Source organism: Canis lupus, chromosome X, assembly GCF_003254725.2.
Source record: "Canis lupus dingo isolate Sandy chromosome X, ASM325472v2, whole genome shotgun sequence".
Classification (NCBI taxonomy): Eukaryota; Metazoa; Chordata; class Mammalia; order Carnivora; family Canidae; genus Canis; species Canis lupus.
The window spans coordinates 11048049-11074776 of NC_064281.1; the positions used below are offsets into that span (position 1 = coordinate 11048049).

General features: G+C 39.0%; 2 protein-coding genes across 3 annotated transcripts in view; one reads left to right on the plus strand and one right to left on the minus strand.

The window, feature by feature from the left end:
- The window catches only part of FANCB (FA complementation group B), a 462529-nt gene that overhangs the window by 393850 nt on the left and 41951 nt on the right, over positions 1–26728 (minus strand). For both annotated transcript variants that reach the window (XR_003131918.3, XR_004812878.2), the window contains exon 12: positions 16278–16404. The gene's annotated coding sequence lies outside the window, so the exon portion shown is untranslated. The remainder of the gene's footprint in view (positions 1–16277; positions 16405–26728) is intronic.
- Positions 8361–9793, plus strand: LOC125754591 (developmental pluripotency-associated protein 2-like). The gene has a single exon (XM_049107043.1). It carries the CDS (start codon positions 8361–8363, stop codon positions 9327–9329), a length of 969 nt encoding a protein of 322 aa, XP_048963000.1. The 3' UTR covers positions 9330–9793.

Sequence of the window (26728 nt, forward strand, 5' to 3'; positions counted from 1 at the left end):
AACAAATCATCCTAAAATTTGTAATGAACCACAAAAGACCCCAAATAGCCAAAACAATCTTCAGAAAGAAGAACAAAGCTGCAGGTATCACAATCCTAGATTTCAAGATGTACTACAAAGCTATAATAATCACAACAGAATGATATTGGCACAAAAAAGAGACACACATAGATCAATGAAACAAAATAGAAAGCCCAGAAATAAACTTAGCTTATATGGTCAATTAATCTATGACAAAGGAGGCAAGAATATGCAATGGAGAAAAGACAGTCTCTTCAATAAATAGTGTTGGGAAAACTGGACAGCTGTATCAAAGAATGAAACTGGACCACTTTCTTACACCATACACAAAAATAAACTCAAAATGGATTAAAGACCTAAACGTGACACCTGAAACCATAAAACTCCTAGAAGAAAACTAGATAGTAATCTCTTGGACATTGCCACAGCAACATTTTTCTAGATATGTCTCTTCAGGCAAAGGAAATAAAAGCAAAGATAAACTATTGAGACTAAACCAAAATAAGATGATTTTGCACAGTTAAGAAAACCAACAACAAAAGGAAAAGGCAACTTACTGAATGGGAGAAGATATTTGCAAATGATATATCCAATAAGGAATTAATATCCACAATCTATAAAGAACTTATACAACCCAACACCAAATAACCCAATTAAGAAAATGGGCATATGACCTGAATTGCTATTTTTCCAAAGACATCCAGATGGCCAACAGACACATGAAAAGATGCTCAATGTCACTCATCAGCAAGGAAATGCAAATCAAAACCACAATGAGATATCACCTCATACCTGTCAGAATGGCTAAAATAAAAAACATAAGAAATAATAATGTTGGTGAGGTTGTGGAGAAAAAGAAACCCTGGTGCACTACTGGTGGGAATGTAAATCAGTGCAGCCATTGTGGAAAAAACATTATGGAAGTTCCCTCCAAAATTAAAAATAGAAAAAAAAACAGATATACCATATGATCAGTAATTCCAATACTGGGTACTTACCCTAAGAAAATGAAAATACTAATGTGAAAAACTGTATGTATCTCTATGTTTATGGCAGCATTATTTACAATGGCCAAGATATGGAGGCAACCCAAACGTCCATTGATAGATGAATGAAAAAAGATACGGTATGTATGTGTGGTATGTGTGTGTGTGTGTGTGTGTGTGTGTGTGTGTACACACACGCACGCACAATGTAGTATTACCCAGCCATAAAAAGAATGAGAACTGGCCATTTGCAACAACATGGATAGACCAAGAGAGTATCATGCTAAGTGAAGTCAGAGAAAGACAAAACCCATATGATTTCACTTATATCTGGCACCTAAAAAACAAAACAAATGCACAAACTAAAAAAGCAGAAACAGACCCATGAATACAGAGAACAAACTGGTGGTTGCCAGAGGGAAGGCGGATGGGAGGATCAGCAAAATGGGTGAAGGGGAGTGGGAGGTACAGACTTCCAGTTATGGAATGAATAAGTCATAAGGAGGAAAGGTACAGTGTAGGGAATATAGTCAGTAGTATTGTAATAGCATTTTACAGTAACAGATGGTAGCTACACTTGTTGTGAGCATAGTGCAAAATATAAAGTTGTAGATTCACTATGCTGTATATCTGAAACTAATGCAATATTTTGTGTCAATTAACTTCAGTAAAAAAAAAAAAAAAAACAAACCTGTGCCATTATAGAGCTAACACTATGTCTCTCTAGCACCCATTCTATGAAAGACATTAACCCCATCTGTCACAATACAAATAACAATTTTCTCTGTCTTTAAGTTTATATTCCATTACCTTAAAAGCTTATAAAATACTCTCTGAAAGGAATGACATTTATTAACATATTAAGTATTCCTGGCAACAGGAATTAAGTGTGTAGTAGGGGAAAATGCTAACTTAGACATCAGAAAATCTAGGTTCTAGCCCTATCTCTGCTTTTAACTTCTTATATTATCAGTTATACTCCCTAAGCTTCAGTTTTGTCACCTGCGAACATGGGAGTAGGGTCTCAAAGGTATTTTCAGCAATAAAGTTATATTTCCTGTCTACTATAATCACACTAGCAAGACAGGCCGTGTTTATAGAGACTAGAAAAATACACTTTTTTATAGTTAATATCATAACCATAGGCACTACTATCATGTACAACTTGAATTGATATGCAACCTTATAGGGTATTAGTTTTTCTACTGAAGATAAAAAAAAAAAAAAAAAAAAAAAAAAAACAGCTGTTTGGAGTGTCTCAGAAGCAGAGTCCGAGATAAGGAGATAATCTCAGCAGAATTGTGGTAATTTGTTTGAGAGGGAAATCCCAAGAAGCTGTAGTAAGACATAGGGACAGTGAGACAGAAAAGAAAGCCAAAGTCAAAGCACATTAATGAAGTTGCTATTATAATAATTAGAAACCTGTCTCATCAGGATTTCTTTTTAAAAAAAATAAATTTATTTTTTATTGGTGTTCAATTTGCCAACATATAGAATAACACTCAGTGCTCATCCCATCAAGTGCCCCCCTCAGTGCCCATCACCCAGTCACCCCCACCCCCACCCACCTCCCCTTCCACCACCTCTAGTTCGTTTCCCAGAGTTAGGAGTCTCTCATGTTCTGTCTCCCTTTCTGATATTTCCCACTCATTATTTCTCCCTTCCCCTTCATTCTCTTTCACTATTTTTTATATTCCCCAAATGAATGAGACCATATAATGTTTGTCCTTCTCCAAGCACATGAGAAAATGCTCTGCATCACTTGCCATCAGGGAAATACAAATCAAAACCACAATGAGATACCACCTCACACCAGTGAGAATGGGGAAAATTAACAAGACAGGAAACCACAAATGTTGGAGAGGATGTGGAGAAAGGGGAACCCTCCTGCACTGTTGGTGGGAATGTGAACTGATGCAGCCACTCTGGAAAACTGTGTGGAGGTTCCTCAAAGAGTTAAAAATAGATCTGCCCCACGACCTAGCAATTGCACTACTGGGGATTTACCCCAAAGATACAGATGCAGTGAATCACCGGGACACCTGCACCCCGATGTTTATAGCAGCAATGTCCACAATAGCCAAACTGTGGAAGGAGCCTCGGTGTCCATCGAAAGATGAATGGATAAAGAGGATGTGGTTTATGTATACAATGGAATATTCCTCAGCCATTAGAAACGATAAATATCCACCATTTGCTTCATCAGGACTTCTAAGAAAAGACAGAATACATGCCAGAAGAACCCAAAGGAAAGGAGGCTGGTGCATTTTTTCACTGGGTCCCATCCCTGATTGATTGAAGACTGCCCCAAGAGTGTCAACAGCCTCACCTTCAGAGCCCAGCAGAGGGGTTTAAGGTGAGTTTAAGGTGTGACACTGTATGGGTTGAACTGTGTCCCCTTACCAAACATCTGCTCTTATCGCCCTGTGAAGTGCATTCCTTTCCTATCAAGTCTCAGACACCTACTCCCTTCTCTTTAGTTCAAAAGGAAATATAGACCTCATTTTGCCTGTCTCTGGAATTTCCATGTCTATCTGGATTTCCCACATATAAGCCTATTAAATTTGATTCTCTCCCATTAACCTATATCATGTTAATTTGATTCTTAGTTCAGCTAGAAGGATCTTGAAGGAGACAGGAGTTCTTGTTTCCTGTGAAGGTGGCAAGGCATTCTTGTTCCCCTACACAAGGAACTGTGCAACATAGCTAGGGCAGAAATTAGGAGGAGCAGGCAAGAGAAGTGACATGGGCACTACAGACATCTTCCACAGAGTCCACAAAAGGTAGACATGTTGAAGTTGAGAAAATGTCCTGTTGTTTCTCAGCTCCCCCTAAGAGTGGGAAAGCTGTATGCAATGGCTAGAACTAGAACCTACACTGCCAAAAGGTATGTTCTATGTTGTCATTACATTTGAGGCAATGGTAAATCCTATTATCCTCTTAATTATCAATATACTTTTTCTTCCTAAGGCAGCCCTTAAGATTCCATGTCCTCTTTTATATGAACCAATTATATTTGTTAACACATGAACAGGGGACATTTTAACAGCCTGACTTCCAGAGCAGCCTCCATTCTTTCTAGGGTAAAAAAAATGACAAAAACAAAAACAAAAACGGATGACAATTGTGTTACACCTCAAAATCTTACATTTATATTCATAATATTTGTATGGGAAAAGGTTTAAAAATTGTAATGAATTCACTAAAAATGTGTCATAGACCTGCCAAGGAAATTGGGAGCATGGGTATTTGCCTAAAATTCGATTCCTTAACTGGGTCAGGAATATCTTGCTAAAAGCATTGCTCTCAGACACTGTCATTTTGTACTTTCTTTCCAAAAGCATCAATCTCAAAAGAAATATGTGCAAAAATTAGTGAAAGGACTTTTTCAAGATGCTGAATATGTTTCATCTGAAGAAAATGCAAGGCTCTTCATGAAAGCCAGTCACTTTATCATGCCCTACTTTGGTTAGAACCTGACTCTCCTTCTCCACCTGGCTGACCCATCTCTCCCAGAAGCTAAGTAATTTTCTGGAATGAATACATACATTGAATCCTGTTGGCCAACAGAAATAGGTGTTTGGTTTCAATATCAATGCATAATTTTAAAAACTAAACATATTGCCTCATTATAAAAGGAGTTATAATTTGTCAAGAGTTAAAAACCAAAAAAATTGGAAGTAATCTAGACATTTTATCATAAATAATACTTCTTTATAATTCTATAAATTAAAAAAGGAAATGTGCTATTTAGATTCTAGGCTATTGGATAAAGAATCTCAAGTGCAGACTCTTTCTAACATGCATTCTCATTACTTCTTTTTTTTCATTTTTTCATTACTTCTTTTTTAACCTTCATTGAGATGTAATTAATGTATATACCATTGTGTAAGCTTAATGTGATTTGATACATGTATATATGGTGAAATGTTTACCACAATAAAGTTACTTTATCTCACATAATTAACATTTTGTTCTTGTTCTTGTTGTTATAGTGAGAACATTAAAGCTCTACTCTCATAGAAACTTTCAAGAACACAGTATATTATTGTTTAGTTACCATGCTGCACAATATACCCTCAGAACGTATTCACCTTTTAATTGTATGCATATAAGTGTGTATGCTTTGACCAATATCTCCTGATTTCCCTCATTCTTCAGTTGCTCCTGATAACTACCACTTACTCTGTTTCCATAAGTTCAATGTTTTTAGATTCCCAATATAAATAAGATCATAGAGTATTTGTCTCTCTGTGACTTATTTCACTTAGCATAATGCCCTCAAGGTCTATCCACGATCTCACTGCCTGTCTCTCTCTCTCTCTCTCTCTGCTTCTCATGATTAAATAAAATATTGAGAAGCAGAGAGAGAGAGAGAGAGACATAGGCAGAGGGAGAAGCAGACTCCTTGCAGGGAACCTGACGTGGGACTCGATCCCGGGTCCCCAGGATCAGGCCCTGGGCTGAAGGCGGTGCTAAACCGCTGAGCCACTTGGGCTGCCCAATAAATAAAATCTTTAAAAATAAATAAATGGCAGGATTTCCTTCTTTCTATGGCTGAATAATCTTTCATTGTATACATATATTCCATGTCTTCTTTATTCATTCATCCATTGACAGACACTTAGGTTGTTTTGAAAGTGAGGTACTGAAGTCCCCTACTATTACTGTATTATTGTCTACTACTTCCTTCAGATCTGCTAGTATTTTCTTAATATATTTAGGTGCTCTGATAATAGGTGGATATATATTCACAATTGTTATATCCCTCTTGATGAAGTGATCTCTTTATCAATATATAATTATTTTCTTTGCTCTTATTACAGTATTTGACTCAAAGTCTATTTTGTCTTATATAAGTATAGCTACCCCTGCTTTCTTAGTTTCCATTTGCATGAAATATCTTTTCCCATTCCTCACTTTCATCCTGTGTCCTTGAAGCTGAAGTGAGTCTCAACAGCAGTATTTCATTGGGTCTGGGTTTTTTTTATTTTTCATTTGTTTTTATTTTATATTTTTTAAAGACTTTATTTATTCATGAGAGACACAGAGAGAGAGGCAGAGACATAGACAGAGGGAGAAATAGGCTCTTTGTGGGGAGCCCAATGTGGGACTCAATCCTCGGACTTGGGATCACACCCTGAGTCAAAGGCAGAGGTCCAACCCCTGCGTCACCCAGGCATCCTGGGTCTGTGTTTTTTTTAAATCCGTTCAGCCACTCTGTGCCTTTTGGGTTGGAGAACTTACCCCACTTACATTTAAGGTAATTATTGATAGGTCAGAACTTAATATTGCCATCTTGTTCATTGTTTTCTGGCTGTTTTATAGTTCATGGGTTCCTTTCTTCCTCTTTTGCCATCTTCCTTTGTGAACTGATAATTTTCTGTAATAGTATACTTTGATTCCCTTCCCTTAATCTTGTACAGATCTACTGTAGGATTTTGCTTTGTAGTTACCCTTGGATTACTAAAAACATCTTAATAGATACAACAGTCTATTTTAACCTGCTAAGGCCTTAACTTTGATTGCATACAAAACTCCTTATTTTTACTCCCATCACCACATTTTAGGTTTTTGATACCACCATTTACATCTTTTTATATTGTGCATCCATTAACAAGTTATTGTAGCTATTGCTATTTTTAATACTTTTCTTTTAATCTTGATAATAAAGTTAAGTGGTCAACACCCCAACATGTTTCAAGAGAGTATTTGAATCTGACTATATAGGCTTACTTTTACCAGTGTGTTGTATATTTTCATGCTTTCATATTACTAGTTAGTGTACTTTCATTTCAGCTTGAAGAATTATTTTCAGCATTTCCTTTAAGGCAGGTCTAGCAGTGATGAACTCCTTCAGCTTTTGGTTCTTAGAGAAAGTCTTTATCTTAGCTTTATTTCTAAACAGTAATTTTGCTGGATAAACTATTTTTGGCTGGCAGTTTTTTTTTTTTTTCCCCTTTTGGCACTTTGTATATATATCATTCAATTCTCTCCTGGCATGCAAGGTTTCCGCTAAGAAATCTGCTACCAGAAGGGGGCAGTTGTACAAGAGAATTTTTTCTCCTGCTGTTTTAAAACTTTTCTTTGTCTTTGATTTTTAGACAGTGCTATTACAATATGTCTTGGAGAAGATTGCTTTGGATTGAAATTTCAGGAGTGCCTTTTAGCTTCATGAACTTCAATTTCCAAGTCTCTCCCCAGGTTTGGAGAGTTCCCAGCCACTATTTTTTAAAATACGCTTTCTGTCCCTTTCGCCCTCTCTTCTTCTTCTGTGACTCCAATAATGCATATTGGCTGTTTCTCTTAATGGTGTCCCTCAGGCCCACTGGCTTTCTTCATTTCTTTTCATTCTTTTTTCTTTCTGTTCCATTAATTGGACAATTTCAAATGATCTGTCTTTGAGCTGACTGATTCTTTCTTCTCTTTGGTCCTGTCTGATGTTGAAGCTCTCTATGGAATTTTGGTCCAGTCATTGTTTTTCAAGCTCCAAAACTTCTGTTTGGCTCCTCTTTTTCTTCTTTTTGTTGAACTTCTAATTTTGTTCCTGTAGTGTTGTCTTGATTTCATTAAATTGTTTAACTGTGTTTTCTTGTAGTTCTCTAATCATCTTCAGAACAATTATTTTGAGTTCTTTGTTGAGCAATTCCTGTATCTCCACTTCTTTGGTGGGTCAATTACTAAAAGTTAACTGTGTTACTTTAGTGGAGTCATAGTTCCCTGATTCTTTGTGATCCCTGCAGCTTCTATTGTTGTCTTCACATTTGAAGAAGCAATCATGTCTTCCAGACTTTATGGGCTGACTTTAGTAAGGAAAGGCCTTCACCCATGGGTGGCAGCACACTGGAATATTCTATGACCCTGGGTCTAGTGATAAAAATGCCAACTAAAGGGGGGTATGTGGAGACTCTGGGTCTAAGGGATTGTGGTGATTCAGTGGCTCAAGTTACTGGGGTCCAGAGCATCAATTGCATGGTCCTTGGCAAGCACTTTGGGGGATCTGCGGAAGCTACAAGGGCTGTCAGGGTCCTCTAGGACACTGTTACCAATGTGTCTAGTGTGTAAGCAGGTGAATGACATGCTTTTGTTTACATGGTCCCAGGCAATGGCCAGGTTGAAGAATTGAGAGTCACAACCAGAGAAGTAGAAATGAGGAGAAAGAGGACAAGTTATATTTTTAAAGTACCTTAGAGACAGAATTAAGTTTGTTGACTGATAGATTCTGGGGATGAAGACTGAAGGAGAGGAAGATGAAAGATGCATCATGATGCAAAGGTGTTTTAGGAGGTGAAGAGGATTGGAGGGCCCAAGTCCTGACCTTGCTGGCTCTGCCTTCCCCTGAGCGCCCTGGAAATGGAGAACTCGACTTACGACAATGAGCAGAATTTCTCTGAGGAGGCATTAGAGGAAGAAAGTGTGATTCTCACATTGGTTCCAGTTAATGAAGAACTTAATGAAGAACAAATGGAACCAAGTGTTTCTTCAACTTCAGAAGTCAGTCTGAAGATGCCTGGGTCAAGCGATAAAGTTTGTCATCCTCATATAAGTGAACGATTCAAGTTTTGTCCAAAACATAGTTGTTGTTGTAGTACACCAGCCCCTCCTTTGCCAGCCAGTTTGCCTCCAGTTAATAAAGTACGTTGGGACATTTTGCGGAACTGGTGCCAACAACTGAATTTGAGTACCCATGGCCGAAAAATAGAGGTTTATCTGAGGCTCCAGAAACATGCTTACTCTGAAACACACCAGGAGTGTGACAATGTAAAGACTATTCCTGAAACACCACCAGAGGCTAAATCGGAGTCATGTTCGGCAAAATGCAAGATGGTGGCCAAGATTTGGAAAAGTTGTAAGAGTGAGAGAGGCAGGGGGATTAATATAGTCAAAGTGGTAACTTCGGCACAAGAAGGCATGTTGGCAGCATGGTCAAGAATTGCTGCAAGAGCCAGTCAATCCAAGTCTGTGAATTCACGTTCCATTCCTGCTTCTGTTGAGACCTTTCTGCTGCAAGCCTCTGGTGTCAGGTGGTGTGTGGTCCACGGCAGACCTCTCCTTGCAGACACACAAGGTTGGGTTCGCCTGCAGTTTCATGCAGGTCAGGCCTGGGTGCCTGACACTCCCAAAAGGATGATCTCTCTCTTCCTGTTACCTGCCTGCACTTTCCCATCTCCAGGCCTAGAAGATAATATGTTATGCCCTGAATGTGCTAAAAGAAATAAGAAGATTATGAAAAGATTAATTGCACTGGGGAAGGAAAGGCGACCTCGTTCGAACACATCAACACCATTCCCTTTGAATGGGCCATATCTTGATACAGAATAAATGATCGAGAGCCCAGAGCCACCCCTGAATTGCATCCCAGTGTTTGCTGCGCTCTGTCCTAGCCAGCCTCAGCATCGCTTGATAACCTTGAGTATGGATGTGAATGTCTGGATTCTGTACTTGAGGCTTGCCAAGAAGTGACTGCTACCCCTGCTTCAAGTACTTAGTCCTATAGAGTATAACTTAGTTCTGTTTTAATTAATAGATTTTTGAAAGTTTTAGGTTTTCAGAAAAATTGAACAGAAAGTGCAGAGCTCTGAACTAACTGCTCCAACCCCTTTCCCTACTATCAGCAGCCTGCACCAGAGTGGTGCAGTTGTTGAACCCTACATTGACTTACCATTATCACCCAAAGCCCATAGTTTACAACAGGGTTCACTTTGGGACTCCTGGGTGGCTCAGCAGTTGAGCATCCTGCCTTTGGCTCAGGGCATGGTCCCAGGGTCCCAGGGTCCCAGGATCGAGTCCCACATTGGGCTCTCTGCATGAAGCCTGCTTCTCCCTCTGCTTGTGTCTCTGCCTCTCTCTCTGTGTCTCTCATGAGTAAATAAATTAAATCTTAAAAAAAAAAAAAAAAAAAAAAAAAAAAGGTGTTTTAGGTTGGATAACTGAATGATGCTGCTCTTAATTAAACTAGAGAACATCCGAAGAGAAAGGATGACAGGAAGGATGATGAGTTGAGCCACTGTGTTGAAGATATCTCTATGAGATGTCTTTCAGATATACAATTGTAATTATGGATTTGGGTCTAAGGAGAAAACTGGGGCTACATATGTTTGGAAGTCATCTGTGAATATGGAATGCAATGAAACTGCCACCATAGCCAATGTTTTTAAATTATCTCATTTAATGTCCATGACAACTCTGAACTATACATCATTTTTACTGATGAGGACATTTTTGAATTTTGAAAGAGATTTTGAAAGACCAAATAACTTCCTAAAAGCCACATAGCTAATAAATGGCAAAACCAGGATTCAACTAACTCTCATTAAATACAACACCTATGTTCTTTCCTCTGTGTCTTGTTGACCCTCTCTAAGTCATGGCAATGAATGGACTTTCCCAAAACAAAAAACAAAAAAGAGGCCTGTAGAATAAGGAGAAAATAGGCACAATATTAGGTATGATGGAAGAATCCAATGTAGTCAGTTTGTAGTTTACATTTCAAAAGGATACTATAATAAAAGGTATGATAGAGAGGGATGGCAACCACCCCACTAGTGATTCTCACACCTAATAATGCCTGTCACTCCACTTCCTAGGGAAAATTTCATTAGGCTCTTTGAGTGGACATGTCTTTCTGACTGCAAAATAAAGAGAAATCAAGAGTGCTCAGGTAAAAATAACAGAAAAAGTGTGTCTTTAATCTCCAGATTCTTTTTATAATATAATGCTTTAAATGCGCTCTGTCAAGTGGCCATTAGGTTGCCAAACAGGTAGGTGATCGCCAGACAGATGCACCTCTATTTTAAGTTTAATACATCTGTAGCTTCTTTTACATCTCTGGAAAAGAGGTTCTAACTTTCATCTTAGTTTTCCTTTTCAACAAAATGAAATACAAATTTGGGGGTAGACAGAAAAAGAGTAACTCTTCTCTTCATTAAGTATTTCAGTATTTTCACAATTAATGTGTTCACTCCTATAGTCAATGAATCTTCATTAATAAGACACTGATCTTGCCTCCTAGAAGACTAGAGTTCAACTCAGGAAAGAGTCCAATCCTTACATCACGAGTAGTTTTAATGAGAAGAAGCCAGAAGAGGGGGAGCAGTGAAGATGCAGACCAGTGAAGATGCAGAAGAGTAGGAGATAATGTGATGCAGAGCATAGGTGGGAAATTAGCCTATGAAAAGAGGACATCAAGTCCAAGAATAACAGCCAGAGGAGAGAAAACATTGCATACAAAGATGGTTTGATGATAAGAAAATTGAGGGAATTTGTATCTAGTGGCTTCTACTATTTTTCCTATGGGATTTTCTTCTGAAAACCAAGAAGAAAGTCTCAAACAAGCAGAGAAATTTAGAACAAAATTATGTCTTTCTCAGGGTTTTTACCCTATCCCAAACACAAAGATGTTTATACCCAAACATAAAATACCAGAATTACTGGAGCTAGGAAGTCAATTCTGAGTGCATAGAGGAAAGGGCCAGGTCAATGTAACACAGTTCAGGTAGGAAGCTCACTGATGGAGGATTTGATTGGACATAAGGAAAAGCTGGAAAATATTGAGAAGTACAGAAGAGTTAGCACGACAGATCAGTTGCTTCAGTTAGACATTTGACAGATCTCTTACAATATAAATAAATGGTCAAGATCCCTTTACTCAAAGGCAAGTATTTCATGATTTTTACTGACAAAAGAACAAGGTGGTGCTCTTTAAGCTTGGCTGTATATTGCTATCACCTAGTGTGGTACTAATCTACTGCTATATAACAAGTTACCACAAAGTGTAGTAGCTTAAAACAACAAATATTTATTATCCCATACAGTTTCTATGGATAAGAAATTTGGGAGAAGCCTAGTTCAGGTTTCTGACTCAGGAATTCTTGGGAGTTTGCTGTGATCTGGGCTGCAGTCATCTGAAAGCTTGAATGGGGCTTCCAAGACGATCCTCTTGCATGGCTATTGGCAGAAGGCTGTATTAGATAGGCTTCTCCAAAGAGGATCCAGTAGGATACAAATAAATATAAAATGAGGAATTTGCTTACATGATTACAGAGTCTGAGAAGTCCCAAGATCTGTAGTGAGCAAGCTGGAGACCCAGGAGAGCCAACATTGTAGTTGCAGTCTAAGTTCAAAAGCCTGGGAACCAGGAGAGCTGATTGTTTCCTAAGCTAAAGTGCAATCAAACCATCCAAGAAATATAAAGGCCCTGGGGCACCTGGGTGGCTCAGATGGTTAAGCATGTCTGCCTTTGGTCCTGGATCAAGCCCGCATTGGGCTCCCTGCCCAGCCCAATGCTTCTCCCTCTCCCTCTGTTCCCTGCCTCCACCACCACCACAACTCGTGCTCTCTTTCTTGCTCTTTCTCTCTGAATTAAATAAATAAAATCTTTCAGAAAAAAAGAAATATACAGGTCTTTAGTCAATCAACCCTCCCCTTTAAAGTCACCAGGCAACAGTTTCTACCACGGGCCTTGGAGATATATTTCAGAAAGAAAGGATTCGGCATGTACCAAACACAAGAAATTCTGGAAAAATTTGGGTACTGGTGCTGGACCATTCAGATCTAGGTACTGCTGAGACTTGAATAAATTCTCTTCATGTCAGTATATGACAACCAAGCTTCTTTTTCAGAGCCAAGATGTTTACATTGGTAGCCAAGAGTCAGCTGGGCCATGTTGTGGTCCTGACCTCACCAATTTGTCTCTTCACTCTAAGAAACCTACTGTTTTATATATACCAAAGGGATTTTGTTATGTACAATTCAGGCTCAAGCTCTCCTAAAGGGAGAGACTTTTATTCCTAAGGACAAGATGTGCAGATCACCCAGGGATTGTGAGACATGTCAACTAGCCACAGGCATGTATGGCGCTAGGGTTTCAAAGCACAGATGGTACTTGGATTTCAGCAATAAACTTGGTGCTAGCATATGTCAGTGTATAATAAGACTCCAGTTTAGTCTATTGTCTTAAAGACCTCAGAAATTCCTTTAGCCACTCAAAATTTTAAAATGATCACCATGTGTTTCTTCACCAAAAAAGAAATTACATTCTGAAATGCCTTTTTGAGTTAATTTGCCTAGTAATAATTCTTTAGGGGTGTGTACATGGCACAGGAGTGTGGGGGGTGGTGGTGGCAGAGGAGTGTGAGGGAGAAGAAAACTCTTGCCAAGATTTTTTTGGGGAATGGAGGTGTGGGGAACATCACACAGACAGCAGTAAAATTAAAACAAGACAAATTAAAGTGTAAGAAGTGAAAATTTAGCCTGTTTCTGGCTTCGCATACCATGCTTGTTTTTCACCCACAGCATGTAGAGATAACAAAGTTATAATTCTACTGATGTGGTTTAGATTTCATCCTCTTTTTCCAAGTGTATTGCTCACCTCCATCTCTTTGCAGACTATTAAAGAGTCACCTTCCTCTGCCAATTTGAACAGGGTGCCTTTTAGAAAGTAGAACAAACTCAAAATACCAGGGCCTGCTTCTCGGTTCCACCCCATTTAAGCGAGCTAAGAAATCAAACGCAGAAGTTGGACTTGTTTCCCTAATCCAGTCCCAGTCCTGACTTTCTAGTGGGTTTTGTATGTTACGCTGGCTGCGCAAACTCCACATGCTTCCATCGTATTTATCGCCGCCTCCTTCTCACCCTACTAACTGCAACTTCTCCCTGTGTCTCCAAGCCCAGCCTTCCTAAATTCTCCTGCTCCTCCATAAACAGTAGTGACTAGGGGGATGGGGGACTGGGGGATGGGCATTAGGGAGGGCGCTTGAGGTGATGAGCACTGGGTCTTGTATGCAATTGATGAGTCCCTGAATTCTACCTCTGACACCAATGATACAGTGTATGTTAATTAACTTGAATTTAAATAAGAAAAAAAATTTTAAAAGTAGATGTGTGAGTCTTACTCACAGGCCTACATGATTCACTCTGAAACACCAATCTTTCACATCTTGATTTGTTTGTGCTTTAACAATCTCATGACCCTCGAGAACATTTAAAATCAAGTCTGATAAATCTGTGGGTGCCAGCATCTGTGAGTCTACAGCTGCCTACTTGATATCTTCAAGAGGGTACTTCAAACTAACCATAGGCATAAGTGAATCCCTCCCTGATTTCCTTCACCCTTACCCCAAAGTGTTCTTCCCCCCCCTCATTCCCTTATCTCAGAGGGCATACCATCACCCCCTAAAGTGCTTCAGCCAGGTTCATCCTTCCACTGACTCATCTCCCTAACCAGCTACCAAACTCATTTAATCCCACCTTATTGATAGCTTCAAATCCATTTCACCTCACTACCTTTGTCCTGCCTCATGTCTCCTTTTGGAGTAAAAATCTTATCAACTGTTCTCTCTGATTCTGCACTGACTGTTGCCCTCTGGCTAAAGCCAGAGTGACCGTTCCAGTTTTGAGCATGATGTTCTGCTCTTTTACAACCTTGAAAGGCATTCTTCTGCCCACATACTGCCCTCCATTATGTGGCCCATTCTGACCACTCGGATCCCATTAGCCACAACTCAACAACTTAGCTGTACTCTAACATGCTACTGTTACCCACAAAGCTGTCTGTTCTACTTAGGCTTCTCAAATGCCTTAATACTTTATGTTGCTTGCTCCTTATTGAGAAATTAGGAACTCTCGTTCTTAACAATGTGACAGATTAAAGAAAACCCTAATCTGGAAGCATATGTTTCTGAAGGTTGTCTACCCAGAGTAGATGGCCTTTGTTTGGCAGAATGTCTGGCTGAAGTTTATAAAATGAAAAGGCAGAACCAGGGTTGAGTTAAAGATTGGGAAAGTCCAATTGTAGTACATGCTAGAGTAAGGGCAATTACGGGTTTCAGAGGAGAGTTGGATAGAGAGTGAGTGAGGGCTCTGAGAAACGAGGGAAGGAGACACATGAGCAGAGTGTAATAATGAAAGAAAGCCCAATATCGGGGAAGACATGCTATGGCCAGAGAAGACAGACACCCACTGAGCGATTCCCAGTGATGAGGTTGGCCAAGGGATTCTGGAGAACTGGAGTGCCTGTGATTCCATTTTCTAGGGCATGTCTCAGCTCTTCTGAGTTGTGATACTCCTCTCTTCCCCCTAAACCCTCTATAACAATCTGTCACAGTAGCACTCTGTGTTGCTGCAGAACAGTACTCCAAGCCACAGGTGATGGAACCAGCACAGGTGGTATGGAGAGAAGACAGCAGCTGCCAGGGTTCAGGGGGTAACAGGGAAATAGGCCACAGTGTGAACTGACCACAAGAAAGTCAGATGCAGAAAAGTGCCCAGACAGCTTGGTCCACATGTTAGATTTTTCTACCAACTGACGGACTGTGTCTCAGGACAGTCTACTTGATATTGAAGGGAAAAGAGACACAATTCCCATAAGGCAGTAAGATTGGGGGGATTTCTAGGCAGCTGACCCTGGGGTTACAGTAGCTCATACAATAAAGTTATAGGATTTCAGTGAAGTAAATACTCTTGAGTAGGTAAATAAATGCAATAATAACCATGTTAAGTATAAGTTAAAAATGAATACACTGATAGAAAGGTGTTGGTAAAAATCACATTGGACTGTAGACATAATCTCATAAAAGTACTGATAATAACTTAAAAATAAAAGACTAGTCTTTAGTCTTTGGATCCTTGACTTACCAAAAAAAAACCTGTACTGTTTCCAAAAGGTCAGAGAAATAATAACATGTTTTTGATTCAAATTATAGTGAAAGAAAGAGTAAAGTGAATGGAAGAGAAGAGGGAGAAGTTGATTACCATTGTCCTAGAATTTTCACAATTCCTAATCTAGGAATTCAGGAAACTAAAAAAAATCTACCTTGTATCTTACATAATAGAATTTATAAAATAAGAAGGTAAAAGTCATCAAGCTTGGGATGTCACAAATCAGAACATATTCTAATGCCAAAAGAAATCATTTCAGACATAAGGTGTATTTCCAAAGCCTAAAAAAATATTCCTTCACATACCCACCCAACAACTATATGTGAGAACATGTGGTGCTTACTGCAGAGTCAGTGAAGTTTTATAGAGACTAACATCTCTCTAGGACCTCAATGTGAATCAGAATTTGACAAAGCAGTGGGAATGAATATGTATGTGAAATATTAATATATCCTGATTCCCAAAGCAGATGTAACAACCCAGAAATTTGGGGGTTCAAGAATTCCAGAGTACTTGCTAATTAACTTGGATATATTAGGATAAGTTAGAATATGCTACAGTAATAATTTCAAAATTCTCACTGGTGTAACACAACAAAAGATTATTTCTTACTCAAGGTCTTTAGAAGATCTGGGAGACTAGGCAGGATTGCTGTTCCTCATGTGTTGGCACAGTTTTCCACATTGCTTAGATTTTATGGTTTCTCCACCCCAACATATATTGCGATGATTGCTGTGGCCTAGGAAGAGAACATGGAAAATCATAAGCTATCTTCCATCCATAACTCACATCTCAGTCACATGACAATATCTAACTTCAAGAGGGCATGTGCCCCCACCAAAAAAAGGAGGATCAGAAATCCTGGTGGCAAACTTAATAATGTCTATTACAGATACATAGCAGATCTTCAAATTTTATTTGTATTCCTATAGGAAAGATAAAATGAAAATGTCTCCAGGTATTTCTAAGCATAAGAAGCTTTTTCCCACCTTCCTCCCACTTGTTTCCTGCTTCAGTATGGTGTGACCCAAAAAGAAAAGGAATAAAAAACAGACTTTAAATACATTATTTATTTTAATCCAATCCACATAACCAGTGAAGGACTAAGAGTTTTCTTTTATCTACTTTAGGGTTACTTAACTTTGGCATTATTAATGTTTTAGGCTAGATCATTCTTGGGGGCTGTCCTGTGCTGCAGGATATTTAGCACCATCCCTGGTCTCCACCCACTAGATGCCAATATCAACCCTCCCACTATGATTGTCACAATCAAAATTGTCTCCAGATATTGTTAAATATCCCTGGGGGTACAAATGAAAACTGGTTGAGAAGGGCTTTTCTATTTGTTTCCTCAGATCATTAGGAAGAGTTCAGATCCTCTAACACATTAAATAACCCAGTATTGAGGACAGGCAGGAATAGAATAAAGATAATACACTTTCTTCCAGATCTACCACTGAGACTTTGGGCAAGTGTCTGAATCTCTTCTTTATCCTATCTATAAAATAGGGAGGATAATGTTACCTGGCTCACAAGCTTATTGTAGGAATTAAATGAGACAATATATAACTCCTCTTTTTCTGTTTAGGAAATGACTTCTGTATAAACCCAGTTCCTATATATACATGGAACCTATTTCTGTACTTTCTGTCCTGTTTTACTTGTCTCTATGCATATTCTTGGGAGAATTCCTCCCTGTGTTGATAAACCAGTGTCATTAGTAAGGCCTATATTACCTATAGGTGACTCGCCTGGGAAACTCGGCCCTCAGAAAAGGGGCTGGAAAATGAGAAGTGAAGAAACAGGCCTATAAAAGCCCTCAACTAAAGTTCAGATACTTTTCTCACTGGAAGTCCCCCAAGGTTATTAAGACAGTTCATAAACTGTTAATTCTTTAGTCCCTGCACCATCTGGTGCCTTGCACACAGGTACTGGCACCCAATAAATGGTTGCTGAGGGACTAAATGACCAATTTCAGATATAAGTCAAACAGGCTTATCGTTACCAGGTTTCCCCAAATCACCTTGTTAGAAGTCCCAAATGAGGTACAATGAGGACAACTAAGGTATTACTACAGGCAGAACTGGCATCAACAATCAGTGGCAGGTGACAGTCTGACATTAAGACGGGCAAGTAAACGGCAGACATTAATTAAAAAATAAAAACCACATGCTCTGGAGAGTAAGCAGCCACACAGAGCACAATAACCCCTTAGCTGCATTACAGTGTCAGTGCATAATAACTGACATCCCTAATAATGACTCTGACATTTTAAAAAATGCTAATATCTGTTCAGCATGTTCTATTTTAAAAAATTCAGAGTACTGTGTATGGCATTTGACAAAGATTTCCACCACAGACTTATAAAATATGTAATTTGCAATATACCTTAGAGATTAGCTAATCTGTTTTCTGGGTGAAGAAAGTCAGTCACAGAAAGGTGAAGTATACTTATCCAAGGCCAGGCGCCCACAGAGGGAGAACTAGAACTAAAGCCTTATTTTGCTGACTTGATAGCAAGCTTTTTCTCCACTATGGCACAGCTTCAAAAATATGAATATATTTCTTTAATTAATTAAAATTGCCAAATTTAGTATTTGGAAACTCAATAAGGCTGCACTTCAACTATATAGAATTAATCAACTGGGCCATTTTCCTTATTCTCCCCTCCCTTCAACTTAGATTTTCCAGGCAAGCTAAATTTTTAATATTTCCTGTAACTACCCTCTCCCCCATTTTCATAAATAACTCATACCTGTGAGATTATCTATTCAAATGAATGGTTTAGAAAATGTGATCCAGGCTTCAACCCCCTTCAAGTGTTTTCTAATCTTGTTTTTGCATCTCAGACATCTTTGTTTTCTTTTCCAAGGTGTATATATATATCCTGAGTCCAATGTGGGTGACCTGTCCCACCTTAACCTCTGTGCCGTTCTTGACCATTTGCCATGGGTTGATGTTTCTTATCTCTCAATTCCCAGAGCACCTAGAGTTAGTTTCCACATCATAAGACTCATTGCCACACCCCACACTGCTTTGCATTGCTCTGGTTTCTTACATGTAGATTGTCCCTTCCCTTCTAGAAAGTTCAGTCACTGGAGTCAGGCATCATGCTTTCTCTCTTCTTTGACACACTTACCAGATATATCTCGGAGACATTGCAGGTTCTGTTCCAGACCACCACAATGAAGCACAAAAAAATGACATATGCTTGTAAATTCACTTAAAAATATATTTTCTAGAATTTGATATCCAAAATGTTATTTCAGGGATGCCTAGGTGGCTCAGTGGTTGAGTGACTGCCTTCAGCTCAGGGCATGATCCTGGAGACTGGGGATCGAGTCCCACATCGGGCTTCCTGCATGGAGCCTGCTTCTCCCTCTGCCTATGTCTCTGCCTCTCTCTCTCTCTCATAATAAATAAATAAAATATTAAAAAAAAAACAAAAAACAAAATGTTATTTAATATATAAAGCTCAATATACAAAAACTAATATACAAAAACTATTGAGATACTGGATGTTCTTTTACTCATACCAAGTCTCTGACATCTAATATGTATTTCCCATATATCTCAATTTGGATGCTAAATTCATCAGAAATATTTGATCTGTATTTAGATACTATAAAATTTATAACTAAAAAAGATGAATTTCCACATCAAAGTTTCCCCAAACATACTTAAAAGTCTTCTAGTAACTGAATCAAATATCAAAAATCATTTTGTCAATATTTGCATCCACATTGACAAAACTGCTTCAGTTTTTAAATTTAAATGTCAATCAATTAAACTTAAATGAATTAAAAGTTCAGTTCCTCAGGCCTACAGGTCAAATTTCAAGGGTTTAATCATACAGGTGGCCAATGGCTATGAGTCAGGCTGCACGGGTCTAGAGGTGGGTTTTAGGGGTGGGAGGCAGGGTTGCCAGGTGACATAAGGCCCATGGATGGCAGACTCAGAGCATCTGGAGGGATAATGCATATAAGCTAGTACACAGCACAGAGCCACTCTATACTAGTTGCCAAGAAGCAAAAAGATATGACAAAAACAGATTTCTAGGGAGCCTAATCTATTACAGAATAGAAAAATCAAAAAAGAAAAAAAATTCAAGAGTCAGGGAGATAAACTGTTGTTTATCATAGTAAATAAAATGTGAAATAATGAGGACTAGAAGTGGAGGTGGAGGCAATGATCTGAGAAGCTGTTTGCTGGATTGAAGAACTGACAGGGCCAAAGAATAGACGGGACACAGAAGAGGCCCAGCTGAAGACCTCAGAGGGACCTGGGGTTTGTTTGTTTTGTGCTATGTTGGGTTTTTGTTTTGTGTTTTTCTCTATTCTACCTTCTACACACATTTAACAGGGATAATTATATTCCATAGTAGTTTTCAGGAGCTCACAGATTTTTTAAAAAAGAACGTTTGTGTGACTTTGCTTTTATTTACTTATTTCTTTTTTAAGTAATCTGTATACCCAACATGAGGCTCAAACTCAAGGCCTGAGATTAAGAATCACCTGCTCTACAGACTGAGCCAGCTAGGTGCCCCTGGAGTTTACAGATTACTTGAAGTAACTAGTGAATTCTTGGGAATGTAATAGGTCAATTATTATGGAAAACAAGAAGGGAGGAGGGAAAGGGAGGGGAGGGAAAGGCAAGAAGAAGAGAGAGAGGCTGTAAGTCTTAAATTTAATATTCACCAATAAATAGATAACAGATCAAGCCATTTGAGTGAGTGAGATCACCCAGGGAGGTATTTCAAGTGAAAAGACAGAGGCCACCATAGGAACAATACATTTCTAGAGCCAGAGAAGTCTTCAAAGGAATGCTTTCAATGGGCAAAGAGACAGAACCAGACAGGTTAGGCTTGTTCCATGGCCTCATTCACTCAACCAACATTTATTGAGACAAAGGCCTGGGTGTTCGCATTCTAGACACAAGCCAGGTGGGCTGCCCTGGAAGAGTGCACTGCTAGGCTTGCAGCCAGGGCTGAACCCCAGATGGCTCTGCCTGCAGCAGCGTCTCTGTCCTATACTACAATAGGAGTCATGTACAGTGTCAGCGACTGTTCTAGCCTTGGAAATAGATCAGTCTAAATTCTATCCTGTTTCCTTGAAGTTTAATTTGCCATGTATAAAAATGCTCTTCTAGGAAGATCTTACTTTTCCTAACTAAGTAATTAGATTCCTATCTTAGAGGGAAAAAACAAGTCAAGGTTGTGCAGAGTTGGGATAATGGAGACACCTTCCTGCATACATTAGTCCCTGCAGGGCTCCCGGAGGCAAGTTGAAGGTGGTCTCCCACCCATTAGCTGTTGCAATGAGACAAGTGTAGAAGAAGTACAGAAAAATTTCTGTACAGAAATTATGATGCAATAAAATTCAGAAGACATTTAGTTCAAGACAAACTGATGACACATTATACCATTTAACTTTTGAAAGTAGTAGTGCTCAAATTGAATTAGGATGGAAAGGTCTAACTTTGTAACTTCTTCCATAGAATGTCACAATACTTTCCATTAAGGATCAACAGGACCACCATATTTTCACTTGCTCTAACAACAGGTTTTTAATGCTATCCTGGTGAACAATTACAATTTTCTATTTGTTAGTTATGAAACTTGTATTTCTCCTGTCTTGTAATTTGAAAGAATGTGTGGTATTTTGAGTTCAAACTGGGAAATACTATAGAGAAAATTCCCAATTTTAGAAACATAATCCCTTCTATTGCATAACTGACTTTAAAAAAAAAGACCTTTAAAAGGAAGAATTTATTCATTAAATCTAGCCATTTGCATAAAACAATGCTCTCCCTCAATTCAATCTTTACCTCTCTCCTCCCAAATTTTTCATAAAAGATAGAACTCAGTCTCATTAACTTTACACTTCTCTCAATGACATTCAGGATTATGAAATCAGAGAACGATAGAACACCAATAAGGAAAAACAGTTGCCTGGAGTGTCTTTCTTTCCCCTCCACCTGACATCTCCTACATATCATCCATGTGCCAGTTGAAACACCACCTCTGGGAAAATGGAGCTGACTCATGCAAATTTCTTTGTGTCCTTACAACACCTCCACTCTCTTGGAGAAATCTGCTTGTATTTTTCTTACATGTCAACACATCTGCCTGTGTTCAGGGCAGGACCTATATCATGCACATCTTTGTATCTCTGGAGAGTAGCCAGTAACTGGTCTAGGAAGCATCCAATAAATACTTGTGTAAGAAATAAAGAATGGATATATAAATAAACAAGTGAATGACTAAATTATATGAAATGGATTTCTTAGCTGTATTACTTGAGCAACTCATTTCACCTCTCTGAGCTTTTATTTCCTTATCATAAAAAAAGAAAAATAGTGCATTGCCTGGTGGACTTTTCAGGGCACTGTAAAGCATTACATACGATAATATGTGAGAAAGCTCCTGATAAATGGTAAAGTACTATGCAAATGTTAGTTATTGTCCAGTGTCTGGATACAGACAAAAAAGCCTAAAGCCTAACCAAGTGTAGGACAGGGATAGGAAATGAATTCCATACATCTGGGAATGATGTCATTATTGACCCAGATCCCAAGACAAAATCTTAAGAAACATTCTTGACTCCTCCTTCTCCTCACTCCTAATACCCAAATAGAACCAGTATCACCTGTTTCACCATCACTGAAGACAAGACAGAAAAAAACAATTATACATTCAAGCCCTCACCTCTCCACCACCCTGGTAGCAGCAAGTCCACTTCTTCCCTCTGTGTTACATCTCCCCATAATTGATCATGACCTCTGGGGATTACCCAATCCAAGGAGTGGGAAGGATGGTTTTGATTTTCCATGTAAGTATAGAACCAAAAAGAGAACTGTAATCAGAGTTCTTACACAAGTTTGCTGTCAAAAACAGGTCCTGTATGCTTGACTGGCCAAGCACCCATCTCTGGTTCTAAGGAGTGCCCCATCATGCACCACAGAAGACCAGGAAGGTAGGCCTGAAGGAACCTCCAGCACCAGCCACAGACTATACCCAAACCAGCCTTTCTCCATAAACTCCCAAATCTTGTCTCAGTGGCTGCTCAGCATTTACAGGATGGCACTGCCCATCTCTACCACTAGCTTTTGAAGAGGTCTTTCTGGCCTATGTTTACAGGCACCATAACTTTGAATCTTGGGAAGCAGCATGGAGTTCCAGTATCTATTCCCATACTGAATAATGCATGCTTTCTCCTCTTAATATGTATATACCCAAAGGAATTCAGGAGATCTTATCAACAATGAAGATCAGTGGCAAGGGCACCACCTACCCTCCATAGGTACCCTGTTTGATACCTGCCTTGACAGGCAGTCTGGTTCACAGGCAGTCACAAAGTTCTGCCATTTTGATGCCAAAATATTTCCCAATTCCATTAATTTTCCTAGCCACTACCTTGTTCAGGCCACATCTTTCACCTGGATTATTGTGGCACCTTCCTAATACTGCCTGCCTTTATAACTGCCCCCCCCAATCCACTCTCCCAGTGGTAGCAGAATACTCTTTCTAGACACAGATCAGATCGTGTCACCTCTCTGTTTACAACAAGTCCAGTGCTTCTCGTTGTCCACCCAGTCCACCCTCGGCATGGTTTCACAAGACCTTCATGATCTGGCCCCTCTGACTCCTACTTACTTCTCCAGCTTTACATGTCATCTTCCCCTGCCTTCCCCACCACTCATCATTCCCTCTCCTTCTCTCCTAGTCCTTGTTTCCTAATTTACTTTCCCTTCCTGGCAAATACTTCTCTCTCTCTCTTCCTTTCCTACCCCCTTTCTCCCTTCCCTCCCTTGCTCCCTCCCACCCTCTCTCTCCCATCTCTGACTTCCCAGCCTTTCCCATTCTGGTTCCCCAGGCTGAAACAATCTCCCTTCCAATTCTTTACTGGTATATTTCCTACTCTTCATGTCACAATTTGAAGCTACTTCACCGAAAGTCTTTGCTGATTCTCCAAGACTAGGTTAGAGTCATGTCTTATATGTTCCCTTAAACTATCAAAGTAACTATTGTATTTTAACATCCATCATGTTAGTATTGTAATTGTCCATCTCAATTGTTCTGTCTTTTTGTGTTTCTTACCTGAAAGGGAAGTTCATTGAGGGCAAGGACTTTGTAAGAGTTTAATCCATAGGAAGTACAGAATAAAAATGTCACACAAATGAATAAAACCTAATAAAATATCAAAAGTAACTGAACGATTAAGTGTGGAGTGGTGGTAATAAATACCCTTTGCTAGAGTACAAATTTGATTAGACCTATATTTTACATTCTTGGTACTTAAATCCAAAAAAGATAACTAGAAAAACAATTAAAAATATAACTAGAAAGACAGATGGCAAATAATCTCAGCTGTACAGATCTTTATATGAAAATAGTATTTTTATTATTAAAATGAATTTTATTATAGTTATAAAAGATGTTAACATAAGGAGACATTGGAGGAATAGTACACAGGAACTCTGTACTATTTTTGTAACCCTTTAGAAGTCTAAAATCATCTAAAAAGTTTTTAAATATGCTTTTTTGTATGCATTCTCTCCTTCTTAGCTATGTAATCCTCTTCAAAAAATTCCACAAATATGTCAAGCCAAAGAGATGAGAATCTGAATATTTTCTGAAATTAATATTGATCAAGGATTTCAGATATATATTCAGATTGCCTAAAATATTCTGTTCATTGCATTACTAAAAATATCATAACGAATTCGGTCTATTACAACTTTCTCTTCTTATTAGAAAGATAAAAGCAGATATAGAAAATTAAGGTATTTTACCATAAACAGCTTTGATTCTCAAAACTCCATAAAGTCTACAATGACTAAAATACTGTTTTAGGAAGCTATACATTAGTATAGTTGAAATACACTGCAATTGTACTACAGGTCAGTAATAGGTTATATGTCTCAATTACAGAAAACCCTTAAGAGAGAGAGAAAAAAAATCTTGAGGAAAGGAAAGCTCCATGGTGAGGGTATAAGTTTGATAAAGGCCAGTAAAGCAGAAGAAAAAGTATCTCATTTCATGTTTTCATTACATTTTGAAATACAGATTCAAAGAATACTGCCCTCTAACAAATTAACCCTCTGTCATACAGTTGACAGATCTTTATGACATCTGACATGGCAAAAAACATGGCAAAAAACATATATAACTATGTTATATATGTTAGCTTGTTAGCTTCTGAATTCGTTTCTTATAGCTACTCTAACAAAGTACCACAAACATGGTGGCTTAAAACAACAGGAATTTATTACCTCAAACTTCTGGTGGCCAGAAGTCTGATCTCAGTGTCACTAAAAGGAAATCAAGGTGTCAGGTGAGCCATGCTCACTCCAGAGGTTCTAGGGGAGACTCTGCTCCTTGCCTCTTCCAGTTTCTGGTATGCCTATATATATAACCTAGTTATTTTAAAAAAGATGATTATTTCAGTTCTCTTTTAGTCTGCTACAAATTCATATATTCACATAACCACGCCAACTTAAACTAATGTAAAGTGATATTAAATGGGGGCTTTTTTATCAGCTGGGGGGTCTGTGCAGCCCCCAATGCTGAGGTCCACGGGTTTCTAGTATCTAATCATCCTAAAAACAGTTGATGACTTAGTCCCTCATGACTGGTTCAAGGACCATCATCTACCTCTGGCTTATTTAGGAGAAACACTGAAAGATTTTTTAGGAAAATGAGAAGAGATGACTCCTCAAAGTGAGAAGAAATGAGAGCATCCTGGCATTTTCTTTTCTCATGGGGAAGTTCTCCTTCAAACTAGGTCAAGGGGATTAAGAGCAGCAAGAAATTTCTTTGGGAGGATGGGAGGATAGGACTAGGAGAGAAGGAGAGGGAATGATGAGTGGTGGGGAAGGCAGGGGAAGATGACATGTAAAGCTGGAGAAGTAGGAGTCAGAGGGGCCAGATCATGAAGGTCTTGTGAAACCATGCCGAGGGTGGACTGGGTGGACAACGAGAAGCACTGGACTTGTTGTAAACAGAGAGGTGACACGATCTGATCTGTGTCTAGAAAGAGTATTCTGCTACCACTGGGAGAGTGGATTGGGGGGGGGCAGTTATAAAGGCAGGCAGTATTAGGAAGGTGCCACAATAATCCAGGTGAAAGATGTGGCCTGAACAAGGTAGTGGCTAGGAAAATTAATGGAATTGGGAAATATTTTGGCATCAAAATGGCAGAACTTTGTGACTGCCTGTGAACCAGACTGCCTGTCAAGGCAGGTATCAAACAGGGTACCTATGGAGGGTAGGTGGTGCCCTTGCCACTGATCTTCATTGTTGATAAGATCTCCTGAATTCCTTTGGGTATATACATATTAAGAGGAGAAAGCATGCATTATTCAGTATGGGAATAGATACTGGAACTCCATGCTGCTTCCCAAGATTCAAAAGCCAGGAGTTAAAGAGAAGTCATAGGAAGACATTTCTCACCCTGGTCATGAAATATGGGAATGCCAAGCCTTCCACAAGAATTTCCAAAAAGCTCAAACACACAAGCTGTGAAATAAAGCACCTGCATTTAGGACCTGCTTCTGTGACAGAGGTACCAAGAGCTACCAGTGCGGAGGGACTGTTCTTTACCTCGAGTCTCCACGTTGGAAGCCAGCCAGGACAGCAGAGCACAAGAAGGTGGAGAGTACAGCCTATTCCCCTTCCTCATTGCTGCTCTGCAGAACTGGGGGCCAAGCTGAGCTGAGGAGAGGGGGGAAAGTTTGAAGTGAATGAGAGGTTAATTTTTTAACAGTTTACATTTTAAAACATAAGTCCATTCATCTTGTTTAAAAAAACACTATAAAAAGATCAAAAGATTGCTGGTTAAAAATATTGCTCCTACCTCTGTTTCAATCACCTAAATTCTCCAAAGAGGTAATTACTTTTGTTAGCTTCTGAATTCGTTTCTTATAGCTACTCTAACAAAGTACCACAAACATGGTGGCTTAAAACAACAGGAATTTATTACCTCAAACTTCTGGTGGCCAGAAGTCTGATCTCAGTGTCACTAAAAGGAAATCAAGGTGTCAGGTGAGCCATGCTCACTCCA

What these genes read in the sequence shown, in the direction of transcription:
- LOC125754591 (XM_049107043.1), top strand. Translation starts at nt 8,361, where the DNA reads ATGGAGAACTCGACTTACGACAATGAGCAGAATTTCTCTGAGGAGGCA.